Source organism: Epinephelus moara, chromosome 10, assembly GCF_006386435.1.
Source record: "Epinephelus moara isolate mb chromosome 10, YSFRI_EMoa_1.0, whole genome shotgun sequence".
NCBI classification, from domain to species: domain Eukaryota; kingdom Metazoa; phylum Chordata; class Actinopteri; order Perciformes; family Serranidae; genus Epinephelus; species Epinephelus moara.
Window position 1 is genome coordinate 33,600,946 of NC_065515.1, and position 22,624 is coordinate 33,623,569.

Here is a 22,624-nt window from a genome sequence, read left to right on the forward strand (position 1 = left end):
GAGGAACTAATGAGGAACTAACTATTAGTTAATGGTCAGTTCTTCATTAACCCATGATCAAATTTCATAGAGGAGTTAATCGCGACTTTATGATTAGTGAACTAGTTAATTCATCAGTACAGAATCATTACTCAATAACCTGTCCATTAGTTAACCTTTTTATGTCCTAAAGTAAAGTGACACATAATGAGTAGTCTTTCATTACTTCATCATCATCTTTACAATTAGTTCCTTAAGAAAAAAAATCACAGACAGCAGGATTCTTGAGAAGAGTTTCATTCATTATTTTCAGACCACATACACATTAATATGACTATCCATGTTATTCTGTACAATGATGCCTTAAGGTGCTGACACACCAAACCGACATCAAGGAACTAGCGGCGTCAAAAGCCAACTGTCGCGTCGCCTCACGTCACCTCACGTCGCCTTACGTCGCCCTGTGTCAATTGCATTTGAACACACTACAAAGACTACATCCAACGGCCAAGTAGCACGTACGTTCTGCGCCTGTGTGAGAGGAAATAACTCAAAAAGGGAAACCGGAAGTCCCGCCGGGTCCCGCGGGAGTGGGCGGTTTGAACTTTGCTGCGGGCGGGAACGGGCGGCTAAAAAAAAACCACTGCGGGATCGGGATATAGCCTATAGCGACAGGATGGAGTTAACAAATGTTGTGGAAAAGAAGCTCAAACAAGGTCTGAAGGTGCACTGAGCCCTCTACCTCCCAGCGCTCTCAAAGCTGGCGCGTTTCATCTTCAGTATCCCCGCATCCAGTGCGCCTTCAGAGCGGGCCTTTAGTGTCTGTGGGCGCATCTTGGAAGAGAGACGCATGGGATTGGGACCGCAGTCGGTCAGCAACATTCTCTTCCTCTACAGCAATATTATGGCCAAGTGATTCATTTGTTAAATTCATTCGTTTCATTTGTTAACTTTGTTTATTTTATGTTATTTATTAGTGTTATTTGAGCCACTCACAGCCTACTCTCGTTGCTATTTGTTAATTACATAAAGAGGCGTGATGATGCCGGTGTTATTGAGCATAGGCTTTATCTTTGTCTCATTAATGTTTCTTCAGGTCCCTCTTAGAAAAGAGACCTTAACCTCAATCACTGCATGATTATATAAAGGTAGAAAAATAAATAAAATACAAAGGAGGAGAATAGAATATGAAACAGCCTTTATTTCATTAAAAACTAAATGAAAACAACGCAACAGGAGCGCTATTCCTGACCAGTGCATCAAAAGACATGCAGGCCCTGGAAACGAAACAAACAACCCCATGAATCTCTTTATTAATAGCCTATAAAATGACGTGTTTTCTCCTGTGGGACGGGAGAAGACACAAAATCAATGCATCTCTATTATTATGCGGGCATAAATTCTCAGAGTTTTGCGGGAGCGGGCAGGAGTGGACATACACATTGTGGGTGCGGGCGGGAGTGTAACACACACGTTGCGGTTGCGGGCGGTAATGGTCAGAAATTCAGGCGGGCGGTAATGGTCAGAAATTCAGCGGGAGCGGGCAGGAGCGGGATGAAGAAAACAGTCCCGCGTAGGGCTCTACTCTGTTATATTTGATCAACAGTTATCTAATCATCGCAAGAGGATCTGTGATAGTTCTAACCCACACATAATCCTTGAAACTATTGCTGCATGCTCAGTGTCTTAGAAGCAGTTAAAAAGTCTGGGTAACAAAATTACAAAAAAAAACAAAAAAAACAATGTAAGTAGCTGAAGAATGATTTATTAACTGGTAAAAATATGTCATTGCTGCTTGCAAATGAAAAATGCCTCCCTGCACTAATAGATGACAGTTTGACATATGTAAGTGCACTACAAACAGCTCTGTTTAATGTGATTTGGATTAAGAATGAATACATTTTAGATATGGGAGGCTCTGAGCTCTGCAAACCGGTGGCACAGACTGAGATCATTCTGACAAGTCTCATTGTGATGTATGAAATACATGCCGTCTTCTGTGGTTTGAGCTTCCAGGGATGCATTTACTCTCCTGTTCTGTCTACAGCACTACTGTAACCTGATCGGTGACTTGGCCGATGGTGATATCTACCTCTACAACAAACCTGGAGGCCAGGGGACGGGAGGCAAAGGTATTAACATTCCCCGAGCCCTGTCCCTTGTGTGTGTGTGTGTGTGTGTGTGTGTGTGTGTGTGTGTGTGTGTGCACGCGCATCACCACAGTGACTCAATGTTCTCTTACTGTATTATCACTGATTATTAGATATAATGCAATAGCTGTCTAAGGGCCAGAACTGAGACCTCTTGAAGAGAAGAAACCCATTAGATCACAGATTTACATCCATGTTAGTGCCGAAATGATTAGTCGGTAAATCAGTTATATACTCCCCCCAAAAAAACCTTTAATGGGGAAAACAATGGTAGAAACCTCAGGAAGAGCAACTGAGCAGGGATTCCTCTTCCAGGTCGAACAGAGGTGCAATAGAGGTTGTACAGAACAGATCAACATGATAAATTTGCAGTAATCCATATGACAAAATGATACATAAAGGGAGACAGAGACAGAGTTGTTGCTCAGTTGCTCTTCCTGAGGTTTCTTTAACATAAAATTATGTTAAACACTTTAAAGTCACAGGGAAGCAAAGCTTAGAACACTATAGAGTTGGCCTGAAGTGTACTACCGCAGCAGTGAAACAACAATCTGGTGATGAGCGGCTGGAAAACTGGGGTAGATATACCGCAGGGCTGATGAGCTGATGGATTGCAGGTGACTGGCTTGGAACAGGTGTGTCAGATCGACAGTGACCAGGGAGCCGGAAGCAGAGGGACGCCACGCCCACCACACAGACACAGACACACAGAGAAACAGACAGGGGAGCATAGGAGACACAAGGGTAGGGGAAACACAAGGAAAAAACTGGAGGCCAGGCTGTGGCCGCAACAAGGACAGGCCTCAGCTCCCTCTGAATGCTCCCTCACCTCTCCCTAAATGCTCAAGAGGACCTGGACATGTTGGTTTGTCCAACAAGTGTTCTCCATTGTTTTGTAATTTTTTTTGTTTTGTTTTTTTGTTACAACTTTATTTATCATTTTTTTCCATAACAAAAATATTAACCTCTATGGTTAAGCATTTCTTACAAAAGTTGTAAACCCCCCCCCCCCCACACCAACTCCAGGTGGCATCCCCCACTACAAACATACAATCACACATACAACCAAATATACATAGGTCAAAAAGGCAACAGATAGGCAATCATACACATGTGCATATAAATAAAGGCATACATGTCCCTTCCATCTGCAGGAATATACTCTGTATCCAAACATAAATACCTAAAGAAGAAAATAAATACACAGATACAAAAAATAAATAGACATATACTCACACTAAGGACTCAAGCTAGTCTGTTTTGAATATTGCGGTCATAATACCAGCATTTTGGACCTTTTGAGAAAACAAAAAAAAAAAAAAAGTACAAATGGATCCTGATAGTCATAATTTGGGCATCTAAAAATATAAGTCAGAAGTCAAAGGGAGACAACGAGCGGTCAGGTGAAAGGCAATCTCCTACTATGAGTTATGAACCGTGACCACGTTTTATCATACTTATCCTCCAACCCACGTACTGTATACCTATTTTTTTCTAAATCTAATCCCAACATCACCTCCCTAATACAATGAATATAGACGGGAGGATTCTTTCCCTTCCAGTTCAGCGATATCAGACGACGGGCATGCAACAATGCATAGGCAATTGCATTTCTGTGGAGGCGGAACAACTCCAACTCGTCTCTAACGATACCAAAGATGGCCGTTAAAGGGTCAGGCCACAGTGTTTTGCCAGGTATCGCCGAAAGCGAATGAAAAATTGGAGACCAGAAATTATGCAAAGACGGACATGACCAAAACATGTGTCCCAAGGAAACGGGAATATTGACATCTAGGACAGTCTGGTGTAACATTGGGGTATAGTATTATTACTTTCAATAATGTTGTTGTAAGCTACTGTTATTACCTGCATCTCTCTCTCTGTCTCTCTCTCTCTCTCTCTCTCTCTCTCTCTCTCTCTCTCTCTCTGTCTCTGTCTCATTGTGTCATGCGGATTACTGTTAATTTATTATGCTGATCTGTTCTGTACGACATCTATTGCACGTCTGTCCGTCCTGGAAGAGGGATCCCTCCTCAGTTGCTCTTCCTGAGGTTTCTACCGTTTTTTTTCCCCGTTAAAGGGGTTTTTTTGGGGAGTTTTTCCTTATCCGCTGCGAGGGTCATAAGGACAGAGGGATGTCGTATGCTGTAAAGCCCTGTGAGGCAAATTGTGATTTGTGATATTGGGCTTTATAAATAAAATTGATTGATTGATTGATTGATAGTTTGGTTAATCTATCATTAGAATAATGTAATCTATGGACTACTTTAAATTGGATCAAGCCATGTCTGATACAAAGGGAGGATGTATGTATACGTTGTATGGCATTTTTCCAGGTCTTCTATAGCTTCTCCAAGGTCTCCCTCCCACACTACTTTGGCTTTATCCCACGTATGAGGACAGTTATTCAGAATTAATGCATATATTTTTGATATTGCTCCTTTATTAAATGGATTCACATTAAGGACACCAGGTGAGCAGGTGCTGTATGCTGGCTGTATCTGAGAACTTGTGAGCATGCTTGAGTCAAACCATAAGCCACAAATAAAACAAAACAAAAGATGTCTGCTCACCAGCTGGGGCCGTGATCTTCAGTGTGGCAGGGTATAAGAGGCCGTATTTCACGCCCGGACATCGGCGAAGCAATCTCCTGACCTCGGTGAAGGCCGCTCTTTTCTTCCTGACGGCGGCCAAGTAGCCTGGGTAGATAAAAAAACGCTTGCCGTTGTGGGAGATGGGCCTTCATGGTCTTTCGGAGAACATCCACCTTCTCCTGAAAGTAATGAAACTTTGCAATTATTGGCCTCGGGGCATTCCCATCCTTTGGCCTTGGCTGAAGGCTTCTGTGAGCCCGATCGAGCTTCGGTGTATAGCCGAGGCCCAGTGCTTCTTTCAGCAATTCGGCTACGGCATTCTCCGGTCGTATATTTCCAAGTCCTTCTTCCACGCCAACCAGCCTGATATTATCCCGCCGCTGTCGGGACTCCAAGTCCTCGGTCTTATCCGTCAACTGAGTTACTTGTGTGGACAGCGTATTGACTTTAGCTTCAAGTGCTATGACCCGGTTAGCATAGCCCCGTCCTCAAGATCATCAACGCGTGTTGCAAGTGTTGCATTTTCCTTCTGCACTTCTTCAATTACCTTCGTAAACTCTGCACGCACGTTCAGGATTTCTTTCCTTAAATCATTCACCAGGTTGTCTATTTACTCGTGCAGTTTACCTGCAGCCTCCATCACGACGCATCAATCTTGGTTAGCACACACTGCTCAGTTCGCTTTAGGGCAGCCATTATTGCGTCGGCGTCAGACCCTGTCTCCGTTCTCGTGGCAGGCTTCACGTCAGGTAAATCTGAGGCGTCCAGGCCAGACTTCGGCTTTTGAGACTTGGGCATTTTGAGCAGCTTTGGGCTTCAACCCTGAACAAAAACACAATTAGTTTTTGGAATGTAGCACTTTAGGCACACGTCTGTACCACGGAATAGAGGAAGGAAAGGAAGGATATTAAATAAATGTTTATTCCATGCAGAGCTCACGAAACCACGTCTTTACATGTCGCTGCTCAGCTGCGCCCCCTCTTTTTGTACTTTGTTAAACTAGTGGTTGTCCTTGTTGATTAGGGCTGGGTATTGCCACTGATTTCCTGAATCGATTGAATCTCAATTCACAAGGTCCCGATTCGATTCGATTTTCAGATACAATCTGATTCAGTTGGAGATATTTCAGTTACAATACCAATTTTTGCAAGTATGTAAAAGAGAGTCTCAGAGAACCAATACTGTAAAACAACAAATTATTATTAAAAAAAAAAAGAATAAATTAAGAACAGAAATAAAATTGGTATTTTATAACTGAATGTTGTTGCTAGAGCGAAGTCAAAATATAAAATCAAGATCTCACTGGAAACAAATCTAAAATGCAAATAAAATAAAGCATATTCCTGACATCACAATACTGAGCAAAGTGTAGAAAGAATGAAGAACACAGACATCAGTCAGTATCATTCCTCGTTTTCTCTCTGCTCCTCCCTCTGCTGCTGAGATTCACTGCCTACAGGTGACTTACTGTTAGTAAGTGTTAAGATACATGGCAAACTAAGCTAAACAGTTAAACATAAACAGCTGTTGTTGTTTCAGCTTGTTAGTAACAAATTGCCTTTAGCTAGAAAGCACTCTGTGCTTGTTTAAACATAATATTAGCGGTGGTGGATGAGAGCAGACTGAAATACTGCTTTTCTACATGTTTGTATGTGGTTAAAGAGGTGTATTGACAAAGTATTTACTTTTTCCATGTGGAGGTTTTATTGCACTCACAGTAACAAGCATCGTAGTCTTTAGCTCAAGTTATCTTCACTTCTCTTTCTCTACCGCGGCATCTCTACTCCATGTTTGTGTGTTTGTGTGTGTGCGTAAAAGTTGTGCAGCAGCCCCAACGCACAGACAGGAGAAGGACAGGCTGCTGCTGCATGATAATAAATTACACCAAAACATAAAAACAGTAAGCTAACAGTTACAGATAAAAAGAGCCGGTAACGTCTGAGCTTCTCAAGACTATGGTCGTTATTAATTTAGCTCCATGGCTCATTTACTACTGGCGAGATTAGTGGGGTTAAAGCTTCATACAGTCATCGTGGGAAAAAGCTATATTATTATTATATTATATTGATCACGGATTTTACGAATCGATATCGGGTCATTCAAATGAAGATCGATTTGAATCAGATGAATTGATTAATTAAACCCAGCCCTATTGTTGAGACACATAGGGTGGTATTTGGGTGATTACTGTTGTTGTGTTTGTTATTTCCTTGTGATTTCATGTTTGACCGATGACAATCAGCAGCACTGCCAGCAACCCCTAAAAAGTACCTGGAACTTACCTTCAGAATCACCTGTGCCCAAGTTTAGTTCCAGGAGCTCAAAAGAAAGACCCAAGACAATGAGCCTCATTCACCAACTGTTCTTAAAAAGGAATTTCTTCTTAAAACCTACTTACACAGTTTTTAAGAGGGTTCTGATATTCACCAATGTTTTCTTAGCTGGAAATTGTTCTTAGGTAAGAACAGAATCTATGCATACTCAGGAGCACTCTTAGGCACATTTAGTGCTGACATGTTGGTACAGAATAAGTGGTTATTGCATTTCCTTAATGCTACAATTGCATAATACTATAGGATTTATATTACAAAAATATTTTTAGAATTTATAATATTTTTAATTATTATTTTTAATATTTTACAAAAAGCATAATGGCCTTTTAAAATAAACACTACACTAACTCACATCAGTTATGTTAATGGGAACCATGCCATCTAATAATTAGTGACTGATCACACCAGAAAATATAACTGGGACAAAAAAGAGGAAGCATCATTCCAAGTTATCACCTTAATAGGCTGACTTAGCCTACAGAAACCTTGCATGAGTCCACCCTCACTACTCTCACTTTGAACAGCGCCGTGGCTCATCTCTGTCCTCAGTCCTGAAATTTGTGCTACTATAATGCCTGAAGTTTGCGGTTTGCGGGTTGGGGTGGTTGATTAACATGTATTTTTAGACACATACATCTGTTTATATTATTTTATATCCACTCCTGATGCAAATAAATGTGGCAGCTCGTTTGGTGTTCACCTTCTGCAGAATTATTTGAAAACAAAGGGGTTTTTTTATATTTGGAGTCCTTTGCTCCAACCTCTTTAGACTCTCAGTTGTGCAGTCTTGACGTAATTCTTTCAACTTAACTTCTTTAGTCTCTGTGTGTGCACATTGCCCTGCAGTCTTGTGCCCAGTTATGGGGATTTGTGGGTGTTTACCTATGCTAACAAGGGTCAACTGGCACACGCTGTCAACTTTCATGATTTATGATGGTAAGAACACAGGTGCAAACAATTCTGAGGTTTAAGAACATGACATGAATCTGACGTAGAGGTTTTGTAGGACTTTTCTGAAGAACAAATTTAAGAAAAGAGCTATAGGTGAATGAGGCCCAATGACTTTGTTTTCCTGCTGTAGAAAAGGGCTAAAAGTATCCACACGTGAAACTGTTTTAAAAAACTAAATTATTCATGTGTAATCAGGTCAGGAAATAGAGCTCAGATCACAAGAGACAGGCATTTGAAAGAAACATAAATACTGAAACCAAGTTTGTATCATCTAAACTGGATACATTCTCTTTTTTTCCTTTGTATTAGTGCCAAATATTTTCTGGACTGATAGATTTTGTTAATCTACTTCATACTATAGATGTTAAATAAGTTATTTTTGTTTACTAAAAGCAAATAATTTCTTGGAAATGTTGCTGTAACCTCAGGTTTTGGCTGAGTTGTAGTGCTTCATTGACCTCTCCCTCCTACTGTTGAGCTGCTGGTTTAGAGGCAGTATGATATCATCGGATATGCTGACAGTTTCTTTTCCTATTACTTTTCCTATTTATAACTCCCATATTAAAGTCAGAATACATTTTCCTCTGCCTGTCTGGCATAACAATGTACTACAGTCGTCTTCTCTTCACTAGTCACACAGTGCTTGTTTCTCTGATGAGCGTCAGCACAATTATTTCCTGACGTGGCTCGATCTTCTCTCTGTGCATCAAACCTCATGCTTAGGCTCCTAACCAGACACTTCACACATTTCTCTATCTGTTGACGTTGGCCTTTCTTGTTCTGCTCACTGTTATTACAGGCATACATTTGCATCTAGAATGCCAACCCAATTTGCTCTCTTTCCAGAGATGACCTGCCCCCTGCATGAAAGCATCTCAGCTGTCTCGTTCTTTATGCAATGTTGGTCGACAGCTACACAAACAACACACAAATGCTGTGTAGCTCTACACAGAGATTGTATGAGACTAGCAGGAGGCTGTTGCCCTGGTAGCCCAGTACTACACTGTGGTCACTTGTTCATGAATGCCAGGTGCACAGTCAGTGCAGTATATATTCATACTTGTATGGAAAATGATTTACTGAGTGTTAACAGTACCATATCTAATTATACACTTGATGTAAATCAAAATGACATGAAGTTCAGCTAAGCTCTCTGGTTGTCACTTTCCCTCTCCATTTATTTTCCCCACATCCAGAAGGCATCAATGCCATTTCATATTGCAATACCTTCTCATTTATCAATACGCTCACACTATCTATTGGCATTTGAAGTTAGGTAGGTAGGTAGGTAGGTAGGTAGGTAGGTAGGTAGGTAGGTAGGTAGGGGAGTGCTGCTGCTGGAATTGACTCTGTGACTGAAAGGTTACCCTGTTCATTGTGAACATGTGGCTGTGGAAAGTGAGTAAATAAGGTCTCAATCACACAGAAAGCGTTTTAGCAGCTGGAGGTGGCTTTTTGTAATTGTTTTTAATGAGATTTAAGCTTTTTGCTCGCTGTTTTTGCAGCTGAAAAAACTTCAGCTCAGAGCAGAAAAGCTCCCCACATCATCTGCTTTTTTCTCATTGTCTGATTGGATGATTCCAATTTAAATTAAACAGTAGATATGGATTGTGGTTTACTGCACTTTGCAGCGGCAGCCTGGAGACGGGCCTTCACTTACCGCTGAGGTTTGAGACCTGGTTTGTATTTGACCAGTGATCGTCAGTTATTGCACCATATGCAAGCCTTAACTACAACTAAACTAAAATCACCACTGCTCACATGGGTGGTATGGCTGCCGTGACACACACGCGCTGCTGAGGCAGGCATTGTGGCCCGGATGTTACTCTTGAAGTCTCCGAGTGGGCAGAAAGACTATGTGAACATATCATGCACTGTATGACAAGCTTAAGATGGACAGTGTTTTGTTACTAGTATTGTTGAAAACAACCACATCATTAAGCACTGAAGCCGACTGATGTTGACCTTTGGAGTTCAGTTGTTAGCTATTCAATTTGCTTCAGTAAACTACCTTGTAAGTGATGCAAACTAATGTTAGCATCACTCTTTTACTTGGTGGATGTCTGTTTGCTAGTTCAGTGTGACACAGAGGGCAGGCCTATGCTTGTAGCCAATGTTGCAGATGTGGATTGTTGCTCAGGTCCATGGCTCTTATTGTGTTGCATCTCAGGCTGTTAGTCAATGGCTGTCCAACCAGTTGCAGAACATAGAGAACAGAGACATTGCTCCATTATGTAAATGCAGTTTAAAATGAAATTTTAACTGTCACATTAGTGAACACTGAAATACCAATTGGTTGCTGTAACCATTCCGTTGGCTCATGCTGGCTGTGAAGTGACTGCTCTGTCGCACAGCTCTTCATTCCATGCAAAAATGTATTCAAAATTTTAGATGAGGTTAATCGGAGGCTTCAGCAGTCTGAGATAACGAAATGAAGAGAGTATCTTGCAATGGTGGTGTTCAGTACAAGATTCCTTTTTGTGTTTTCCCAGATTCAGATTGTGTTTCCTTGCTGTGCTGTGTCAGAGGAAAACTTTCTGCTAGTCTTTACTAGGTTTGTAGTTGGAACATGTTAGCTTTGACAGATGCATTTCAGTGACTGTGTGAAACAGTGACTGTGGATTGTGCTCCGTATCTTTGATGATGTGGTCATGTTACGAAGCAGTCATTTCACTGCTTAAATGGACAGGATAAAAATAATGGTTGCAGACAAACAGCAACTGTGAACATATCCTTTCAAACTACCACATGCAGAATTTGAAAATGTGTGACTTTGGTATCCCCACTGTTAGCGTCATAACTGCAGACTGAATCTATTGAGAAGAATGGACTGATTGCAAAACACACGAACTGCACCAGTTTTTTATCAGAATTGTCTATTTTTTCTACTAACACAGACATGCAGTGGGAATCACTTGGAAATTTTTTAAAATCTTATTTCATTACATTACATATGCTGACTTAAAGTCTACCACTAGAATCATGTGCAACAAGCGAGAGGAGTTTGCTTTTTTCCACTCTTGAGAGGAGATTAACAGACTGCATGTTATTGTCTTTATTTCTTAGTAATTTCAGAATAAAAGTCTCAGATTTTGTTCATAAAACTAATGAATGTAATTAGGATGCACAAAATCAGCCCGTCATTCGTATCGGCCGGTGATGGCTTTAAAATTACCTATCAGAATTGGATAACAGGATTTTCCTTATTTTGCACAATGAGTGAATATCACATGCAATAAAAAGCGTTCTGTTTCTTGTCTCCATCTGCTGGTGGGCCATCATGATTAAAGTATGCGTGTATAACATGATGTTAATTCCACTACAGAAAAGACTTGATGATCACTAAAATTAAGTGGGGAAAATGTGAATATATTTAAATCGGTATGGCATGTATAATCGGCATTTCGAATACCTGCAAAACATCCAATATTGTGCATCCCTGAATGTAATGGTATTGGTACTCGGCTCATGAAAATGCCTCAAGTTTATCCATCCACTTTCCTTACTTGGCTTTTCCATTCTTTGGGCGAAAGGGAGTAAAACACTGGGAAAAAGTCATCAGGGTATCAGAGGGCCAAAACATCCACCTATGGGCAGTCTATAGAAGTGGAAGAAAACCACAGCACACTGAGGGATTCTCACAAAAATACATGCAGACTCTACACACAAAGGTCCTGTGAGGATTTGATGGTGTGGCCCTTGCTATGAGGCAACGTCACCTGTCAACTGCAACTGCTGGAGTTTAATGATGTTAAATTGGATTGAAAGTGAATAAATGAATGCTACTGGTATATCCCTAATGCTCTTCTCTGGGCATCTCTAATGTTGACCCAGGTACCATGTTGGAGCTGGTTCAGCAACTCTTCCCACCTTCTCAGTTTAAAGGTACTGCCACATGTCTTCCTCTGTCTTTTTGACCTTTCACACACACCGTGTTGACTGAAACCCATGCTGCTGCTGGCCCCATGTGCTCTGCTCTTGGCCTTTTTTACTTTGCAGTGCTGTACCTCCTTTAGTTAAGACTTTGCAATACATATACTGTATTTTCTTTTTTTTTTTTTTTTAATTGTATCTTTGAGTTGTGGCGTGGACCTCTAAAAGGTGCATGGTGCAATGTTTCTTGAGTTTGAGCCAGTTTTTCACTGGTGTTAAGCTTACTCAAAACACTTTTAGTACAGCTTCTCTTTCATTTCATTAAATCCCTGCAGCCATCTGAAGGCAGTAGAACACATACTGCATAGAGACAGAGCGCAACATGTCACACTCTGAAAACCACGTTTACTGCAGGGGAAAACAGTCCGTGCCACAATATGCAACCAATGGCTGACACACTAACAGGATGCCTGTAGCCAGCTGAAAACATCAGATTTCAGTATGTCAGAGGATTATTATAGCACCCTGTGTTTACCAGAGAGGAAAGGCTATACTGACAAACTCAATATTGTCGCTTCTCTGTGTCCTCTCTTTACCTTTCTTATCTCTGAGAAATGATCCCACTGAATGGCCACAAGTGAAATACTTTGATATCTAATACTGTTTGATGGACTAAGCAGGTAAAGTCATCATTCAGCTTATCGAAGATCAGAACCAGGCATAACAAAGCCTAGTAAACTTCACCCTTGACAGTTTGTCTGACCAAATTAACATCTCTAACTTATTTATGAGTGTCAGGATCCTACAGTTTCCCATTCCCTGCTGATGCCTCACGTCCTGTATCTTTTTCCCTCTTCTTAAAGCCTCAGGTTTTTTGGTTCGGCAGCCTTTAAAAATGTAGTTCTGGTTCTTTAACCTGTTGGTAGTTTATCCCATCACAGAGCAGCTTTTAGACATTTTTCTGTTGTCACTCAACAGCTACTTAAAGGGATAGTGCACCCAAAAATGAAAATTCAGCCATCATCTACTCACCCATATGCCGAGGGAGGCTCAGGTGAAGTTTTAGAGTCCTCACATCCCTTGCGAAGATCCAAGGGGAGAGGGGGTAGCAGCACAACTCCACCTAATGCAGACTGGCCGCCCCAGATTAAAACTTCCAAAAAACACATAATTGAAACCACCGAATATCTCCATACTGCTTGTCCTTAGTTATCCAAGTGTCCTGAAGCCTCGACATAAAAAGTTGTCTGGAAAAACGTCATTTAAACTCTGTCTGTAGCCTCATGTTGATTGTATGTATGTGTATGTGTGTAAGAACTGATACCCGCGTAAGAATCGGTGCTATGGCTATTCCGGAACTGATGGGGGCAGTATACGCCATATAGTGTTACAGTCCATGCCTACATTCAGAGCGAGGGGGTGACGAGGAAGTAGAACTATACATGGCATACCTACACGCGAAAGGTACGGTCCGGTACTGCGTACCACTAAAAGATTCAGTGGCGGTACGCAGTACCAGGAAGAGGAGAGCAGCTACCTGCTAAAGCCCAAATTCAGAACCAGTCACGGCCGCACTTTAGGCCAGAAAATAGATCTGCTAGCAATATATGCACTTTTAAACACCACTTTGTCCATTTATTAATTGCTTTTAACTTGTTCCAAATTGCTTCTGAACCGCCCGTACTGTGTTTTGGTCCATGCTGGACGGAGCCTTGTCCAGACATATCCCTCTCTCCCCCAGCCCCTCCCCTGGGAGAGAGTCAGGTGGTCTCCTCTGAGCCCAGCCTTTGAGACGTGCAACACTCCGTTAAATGCCATTCAGTTCATCAAAAAATATCCCAATTAAAATCAGTAGCATAATAAACAGATATGTTCCATGTTATTTTGTTTAATTTCAACAACACAGAGAACAACTTGAACAAGCTGTGTGTGAGCTAACAGTCAGGGATTCACTCTCAGCAGTACGTGACTTCCGAAACACAGCGGTTGGGGTGCGTTTGATATATTGTACTGGGACGTAGTGTTGCTTTCGTCAACGAAAAGTATGACTAAATATGGTCGTCAACGAACCTTTATCACGTGACGCAACGTAAATGGTGGTCATATGACGATAACTATAATTAAATATATAATGCAATATTGTTGACAAATAAAAACGAGACTAAATGTGGTTTACAAAATAAAACCTCTGCTAAAATGTCTCTTCATTTTCGTTGACCAAAACGAGACGAGATGAAATAACGTTATAATGTTTAGTCGCGTTATTATTTTGCAGTATTTCTATTTCCTAGGCTGTGCATCGCACTGCGCAGACGGATTACAGCTGTGACGATATACAGTACAACATCACTCGCTCTCATTTGATATTGCTTTTATACAACAGTTCAACAACAGCTTAAACAGCAACGCTGAGTAAGGAAATGTTAACAAAAGGTGATGAAATAAATTATTTAAGTATGTTATGTAGCTCCGCGAAAAAAAAACAGTTCCCCCAGTCTGTTGCCAGGCAATGCGGCGCACACACCAGGAACTACTAATAATACTTTGTATTTACATTGATCTGCAACTGTGTAACTTCGTCCAGTTTGGCTGATGAAACGTTGGCAGCAACTGTGTAACTTCGTCCAGTTTGGCTGATGAAACGTTGGCAAACCTGGATGTTGGCACAGCTTTCCTTTTCCTCGTCCTCTCCTGACGACCTCTCATAATTTAATTCAAATGTAATTTTGGGGAAAATATCCATCTTCTTGGTGTAACGCTAGTGTCAGTTTGTGTCAATGTAGCGAGTGTGACAGTTGGTTAATTAACGGCTGTATTTATATTTATAACACCTGTGAGCAGAGTGATTTTACTGTTACAAGTCCCAGTGATGTTATACTCTATATCAGCGCTCACGGAAATGCCTCTTGTCCAATCAAATTACTCAGTCGGAACTAACTGTTGTATAAATAAATATATATTTAGCTCTAACTGGGAGCTAATTTAGAAAATAAAATTTTGGTTTGGTTATATTATACTAGGTACTTATACTATATTGACTGGGTATAATAGAATTGCATTACTAAAAAGAGACTAAAATACAATTTTCATTGACTAAAACTAGACTAAAATGTCATCAGTTTTCGTCGACTAAAACGAGACGAAAATAGTCATGGATTATTCTGACTAAAATAAGACTAAAATGCTCAGACTTTTAGTTGACTGAAACTTGACTAGACAAAAAAGAGTATGAACGTGACTAAAACTAATAAAAACTAAAATGACAGTTTGACACAAAGACTAGACTAAAACTAAAATTAAAACAGGCCGCCAAAAACAACACTACTGGGACGTTTGATTTTTCCACAACTGCACTACGGACGTCAAAAAACGCCGTTTGCACCGGGACAGGACAAACAATACATAAAACTAACGAAATTCCACACATTCTTGTGGTTGCCTCAAACGCTGTCAGCGTGATTTAAATAGTAAATATTTTAATAGTTCATTGAGTTTATTGCGGATGTTGATCAATGTTTTTCACAACGAAAAATAGGTAAAGAGGAAAAGAGAAAAAGAAAAAAATGCATGAAGCGAGGAGAGGTGAACAATATGAAGCAATTAAGGTTTTGGTAATAGTACCGGCAAGAATTTAAAACTACTTTCACCCCTGTATAAAAGTAATATCAATCTGTTGATAGAAATGTTATTTTATATGCAAATATTTTAATTAAGTATTTCTTGTTTAAGTACATGGGATCTTAGGATTTTTTTTTTTTTTTTTAATGGTGGTATCAACTTTGGTATTGGGATTCGTGTAATTTTACTGGTATCGGGACCGACTACCAAATTTTTGGTATTGTGACATCCCTAGTTATAACTCTCTATTCTGCTATTCATACAGGAGACATCAGATTAATACATCTTAACCCTGCGCATCACAGCTTCCATTCCATGGTTTAATTCCAAATTTAATCCAATTAACTTCAAATTTTATCTGTACCATCAGGTTAAAGCTATAGTGCGTAACTTCTGTCGCCTCCCAGTGGATAATGCGTTATTACAACTAATAAGCCGGCGGCACTTCCATGTACACAGAGTAACACTCGCCACACACCGTGTACACAGAGTAACACTTGCCAGTCACCACACACCATACACAGAGTAACGCTTGCCTTTGTGGTAGGATCCACTTCTGAACCGTGTCTCGGCCGCTTCTCCGCCATGTTGCTTTCACTTTCTACCTGTGCTCTACCTCTTGCTATGACACTCTCCGCTCTTCCTCCTCCTCCCTTCTTATTGTGAGGAAGCATTTCCTGTGTGCCAGCGCGGGAATGTCGCCGGTCCACACGCATACTAAAAATGATATATATTGAAAAATACCGCGAGATGTTAGAGGAGCCGATCGGCTTAATCAGTGTGTCATCTCCTGTAGTAGTGGCTTGGGTGAAACGGACATTTACGGACCTGTAGAAGTTACGCACTATAGCTTTAATAAAAAGCTGTAAAAAAAACTGTGGCAAGGCATCAAATTTCCATGTTTCACCAAGAAACGGGAAGTGCTTTGTAACTCTCCTGTAGATGGTCAAATCTGCCCCAAACGTCACGTTTGATAAGTTTGATAGTTATAATTACACCTACTGGCAACAGGAAATGACTGTTTTAGTACTGTGTTGTACATCTCCTGTTGGGTTGACCAAATTCATCTCAAATTAGGTGATTAAAGCCTTTAAACCTTAATGTTGGTCTTTGGTAAGATTGTGAGTCTTCATTGAACACCATTTCCATGGGGACGCATTATTTGCCATGAAACAGGCAGTTGTTTTAACTTTGGTGAATATTTTTCAGTCTACCCCGACTTTCATGTCCAGGCCTGAAGACATCAACATGCCAATTAGGTTTCACAGTCTCTGCGCCACCCACTGGAAACAGGATGTAAGCCTTGTTTGACAATAGCATTTGATTTCAGGGGCGATTGCTCTGAGACAACAAGGGAGGCTGAACTTCCCCTAAAATTTCATAGAAGAAATGGTCAAATATGCACTATTGAATTTACATTAAAATAATAATTTACATTGCATTGTAGTGCGCTAGGAAGCATTTAACATCATGACTATGATGTTCAAACGTCAGCTGTTTATCACCAGTTTTCAAATGCGACCTCCCTGTCATACAATCTCGTATCAGCACAGTGGATGCGGAGCCTCCAAGCATTCCTATGAGACGGCGCTGAGCAGGTTTTTTTCATGCAGCAAAGCGAGACAGTCATTGGATAAATGCGACAAAAACCATCACTTCCAGGGAGGCTCAGCTTCCCTGGGACCTAATGGAGCGGTAGGCAGGAGAGGACGCTCGGTGTATGCATGATGATTGGAGGAATTGTCTAAAAGACTGAACCCCTTTGTGATTGACAGTGCTAAGCATTTCAAGCTCAGTCCCATGCGGATATTTGTGAGTGGAGTCTTCTGACAGAGTGCCGTCCGGAGTTCCTTATTTCCATTAGCCATATAGCTCATTTTCACCGTTTGTACAGTACACACACAACACACTCTGTAAATAAAGACATAAATGTTGCGTTATTGAGTTTGTACCCTGTTTAGTGTCATTAGTTGGTTCGTTTGTTCGTTGAATCACAAAGCTGTAGTTGTGTTGTGTGCGTGCAGTTGGTATGACAGGGTCACAGACCATGTTCTGCAAAAGGAGCGGAGGGCAGAATTCAGTTTATAAGTTTATTTCCTTTATTAATCCCCCTGAGGGGAAATTCAATGTTTTCACTCTTGCTTGTCAATTACACACAGATCCGAAAGACACACACATGCACAAACAGGACCTATACATGCACAAATTGGAGAGATGTCAACATTTTTATTTAAATAAATGTGTGTTTCAGTAATATTTGAGAATGTTCAGAGAATGTTGCTATATATAGCACTGTTCGTTACCTGGGCCATTGTTAAGGTGCTGCTCCTTTCAGGGAAACTTCTTTTGAGAGAAAAGCAGTTCTGGTGGTGTAGACACAGTTCAGGTGTTTAAACCCATCTGAAAATGTTTGAGGTGTGTTTTGCTGTGGTTCTATGTCTGAAAATGTTTGAGGTGTGTTTTGCTGTGGTTCTATGGCATGAGTGTGGTTGAAAAACGACTTCAATTAAATGTTCCTTTTATAAGTTACTGCCTCGCTACAATATGACAATTATGATGTAAACTTAAAGTGAGCTTCCCCTGTTTCAAAGACCAGCGGTCGCCACTGTTTGATTTGCATAAAACTTTACTGTACATGGTGTGGTCCACAATTCATATACAGTGACATGAAGTATATAACTGTGTTCTCTAGCACCACAAAGTGGACACAGGAAGTGGTAAAAAGTTTGCAACTTGTCATTTACAGTGCCACCACACACAATAAATGCCATCTCATTCCGTCACTCAGTGTGTGACTTTCACAGAAGACATAAGCTGCATCGAATGGCGAACCTCCAATACCCCCCAATGTGTGCAAAGGTACGGGGGCTCATTCATAGCTGCTTGTGGTTTTAATTCTTTCTACATTTTTTGTTTAATTTTGCCCAAGCCTTTTTTTTAATAACCTATTATGACAGTTTCACTCTGTTTTCATATAGTGTTTTCATATAATAAGCCAGAGTAACCTTGAAGTGAACTGTGTCATTGCGAGACGATGCCGATCTTGAGTCACATATTAATTGCTTTTCGTCTGCCCTGCTCATTTTATTGTTTTTTAGCGTTTATAGTAACTCTCATTTTGGTGAAATAGACAGTATACTATGAAAATCACGCTAGTATCAGAAATTGCCGTGTTTTCTTTGTGGCATGTCTGTTTTGAAATGGCAAACGTGGTTTCTGAAATGCTTTCGTGTCTCCTGTCTCTGCTGCCTGTGAGGACAGGACATCCAGCTGGCTCCATGCATGATGCTGCTTACCCACTGTGTGCATAATAGCCAGTACCATGTCAAAGCCAACACATCCAGCACTACTGTCTTGCAGGAGTGGTTTATAGGCCAACTAGCCCCTGGGTCCTGGTGAAGCATGTCCACTGTTGACATTTGATGAGAAACGTTTTGGAATGTTTTGGCCTCATGAGGCCATGCTATATATTCAAATGTATTAAACTGTGTAAAAAACTGTTTCCTTTTCTCCTTTTTTAAAGTTTAGGGTTCTTTTGTCCCAAAATAGGTTGCAGTTTTTTGGTCCATACAGCATATGGGGTTGGAAACTAGCACCACCCGCCAGCCAGTTGCTGGTAAAAAATGTGACTGCCAGATTTGCTTTACTCACCAGCCAAAAAAATAATAAATAAATTGAGTGGCTGGTAGTTTTTGGAATCTACCAGCCACGGTTGCAATTGGACACTGTAGACTGTTGCCATATTGCAATGCAACATGGTGAATATATTAGATAAATACTGCATTGACACAATCATTGTATCAGCTGAGGATACAGTTCACATTTGACTAACCTGTTAGCTTCCAGTTGGGCCAAACTCACAACCGAGCTTCACAGAATCATACTATGAACTTATAGATGATAGTGCAACCTTTTTATTTTATTTTACTTTACCTTTATTTAACCAGGAAGTCCCAATGAGATTTACAATCTCTTTTACAAGAGAAACCTGGCCAAGGTATCAGCCAATCAAAACGTATTAAAATGCAAAAAATGCAACATATATTACAAAAATCCACAATATAACAAAAAACTACATTCTTTATGATGCCCTCAAAATTTTCAATGGATATAAGTGTTTCTAATAGGGGTGTAACGGTACACAAAAATCTCGGTTCGGTACGTACCTCGGTACACAAGTCACGGTTCGTTTTTTTTCGGTACAGTAATGAAAAAAATAGACAACTATTAAATATCTTTTACTTATTGGTAACCTTATTAAAACATACCACCACAGCAGTTAACTCTTTTTACACAATTTTTGAATGAAACAAATATATATAAAATCCTGCTTTTTCACATTGTTTGAATGAAAATAGAAATATAAAAGTGAAAAATAAAATCCTGCTGTTTTTTTAACACATTTTTTGAATGAAAAATATAAATATACATTTCTGCTTTAACAGTTTTACTCAATTAAAATAAAAAGTATAGTGCAGCTGGTCAGCTTTAAAGCCTGCTCAGATTCAGTTTTACTAGGAACTTACTTAGCTTTCCCACTTTGTTAAAGTGCAGTAAACAAAACATGCTTATATCTAAAGTGCAGCTTAAACAATTTTACTCAACTCCAATGGCGTTGGTTATTTCTTTAGCGCGATGGTCAGGGAAACGCTCTTTCTTTTTAAACGACGACGATATCGTAGTTTGCACCAGATTGCTTTTTCTAGTCGTGCCGGTTAACGTTCAAACTCGGGTGGTGTCGCTTTAGATGCGTTAGCATGTTAGACGTGTTTCCAAGTACATACCCGACCGCTGTTCTGCAGTGTCGGCACACTGCTTTTGTCTTGTCCACTTGTTTATTTCCATCTTCGTATTTTACCCTGAAACCAAAGTGTTCCCAAACGGAGGACTTAAGGTTTGCGGGTGGGTCTTCAGGTTCGTCAGGCTCACTTGCCATGTTGTCAAAATGCGAGAATGCGCTGCACAAAGTGAAAGCGGAGATTTACGGTCGGACTCGGTCCGTCACTCAATTATGTCCGTCGGGGAACTAGATATTTTAAATGGTTCGGCTCGCAAAAAAGGAATTAAAATAAAACAAAATAAAATAAAAAATAATATCCTGCGCCCAATAATTCGGTACAGGGTCGTGCCGAACCGAAAGTCGCCGAACGGTTCCACACAAATACATGTACCGTTACGGCCCTAGTTTCTAATTTTAGATCTTTCTGAAGATTGCTCTATGCCCCTGGTGCAAAGTAGAAAAATACAGTTTTCCTCAGATCTGTTAAAACCCAGGATACATTAAAACCAACCACTTGAAGCAGCGTAGCTGGTAACTACCAGAGCTGACACACAGAAGGGTGCATAAGTAGGCTGGAAGTTTGCCCAGTTTTGCTTTGTAGATAAAATATACCAGTGCTGTTGTCTGTGAGTGGTCAATGATGTCCAACCCACCAAATCATAAAGAATGCAGTGATGAGTAAACATGATCAGAGATCTGAGAATACACAAATGTTATGAAAAGAAACGTTTTTCATAGGCCATCCTCTCTGTTCCCCATGCTGCTTTGGTTTACCAATAGAGGTCACCTGAGGCCTGTGTTATGCCTGACACATGATTGGACTGTTTTTGCCAGTTGAGTTTTTACAGGTAAGACGTGAGTGAGAGCAGTTGGTGATTAGGGTGTGGGATTTTGAAGGCCAGTGTTTTCCAGGTGAACAAAGTGTGCTAAATGATGCAGTTTGTGCTCAGAGTTTTGCAAATATGTGAATTAGAATTACCATTTAAGTGAAAACAAATTGTGAGTGCAGCAGTCAGGTTTGTTAATGATACATAAGCTTCAAGCTTTCAGAATTGTGCGAGAAAAACAGTAAGTATCCCCATTTTACTGTTTTACTGTGCTCAGTTTAAATACCATGGCAATTAAAATCAAATATGACATTTTCCAGTCATACAATTGTAAATTTGCCTAATAACCAGAAGGCTAAATGAAAACTTCTGAACTGTCATAGCTCTTTGGATAATAGTGAACAAAAGCAGATCATATGTGACTCTGCAGGTAGTATGCATTGAAAACCTAATGCAGCTGAGTAAAATTCAGTTTTAAGGCTCTGTACTAGTTTGTAGGCCGTTTGAACATATTCCCTTGCTATTTCAGGTATCGCCTGCATCACCCTCTCATTTGTAGACGGCCATGGTCATCCCCTTCAGGTTCCAGCTCAGGACTGTGCTGCACCACAGAAATTGGAGAACTGCACCACCCCCCTTCATCCAGACCATTTTGATGAGCTGACTGCTGTGGATAAAGTGGACTTCATCAACAGCAGCTCAGGTACAGGTAAACCCAACATTGAGCAGTTGTAGCTAAACTTAATTTGGCCTGTACTGTGATATGATTGATGCTGCGCCATGGGAGAAACACTGACCTCATTTTAGTTCCTAATTCTAAAGTTGAAAGTTTCACACACTGGCCAAGTTGGTCAACATGTATATGCTCAGTTCACTGATGACATGAGGGTCATGAATTAATGGGGCCTTGAGGCAGTAGTGCGCTTGAATGTCAGAAAACACAAGGTAAAGCAAAAATGAAAGCTCATACTCTCTCACACATGTATGCAATTACCATCCCTACTGATAAAATATGGAAGCGAATCGTGACTAATATTTAAATTAAAATGTATTTGCAGAAATGCTTTTTCATTTTAAGAATGTGGCTGCATTATTTGACTCATAAATAAAATTAATCATCAATCATCCTATTTGCATTTTAATTTTCTTCTTCAAGACTGCTCATTCTTTTACTTAATTAAAATGAAAAAGAAAAAGTCATTTGAGATTTAATTTTCAAAATATGCCCCAGCAAATAGATACCAAAATTCAATTTGAAAATGTAAAATTTGAAAATTAAAATGCATTTACAGAAATGCTTTTACATTTTAAGAATGTGGCTGCATTATTTCACTCATAAATAAAATGAATAATCGATCAACCTATTTGCATTTGCATTTTCTTCTTCAAGACTGCACATTTTATGCCATAATCAAAAAGAAAACAAAGAAGACATTGCTATTTCATTTTCGTGGTCTGCCCTGCAAAATAGTGCCCATAATTCGAAAATGATTTGGCAATCTGAGCGGCGCAGGAGAGT

The 22,624-nt window shown here is 40.3% G+C and overlaps 1 protein-coding gene across 7 annotated transcripts in view; it reads left to right on the forward strand.

The window, feature by feature from the left end:
• The window catches only part of szt2 (SZT2 subunit of KICSTOR complex), a 442,490-nt gene that overhangs the window by 225,343 nt on the left and 194,523 nt on the right, over positions 1-22,624 (forward strand). For 6 of the 7 annotated variants that reach the window (XM_050055637.1, XM_050055638.1, XM_050055644.1 and 3 more), the window contains exons 49-50: positions 2,027-2,111; positions 21,635-21,814. In XM_050055637.1, coding sequence (XP_049911594.1) covers positions 2,027-2,111; positions 21,635-21,814 — 265 coding nt within the window. The remainder of the gene's footprint in view (positions 1-2,026; positions 2,112-21,634; positions 21,815-22,624) is intronic. The other variant, XM_050055641.1, reaches the window with a different exon arrangement.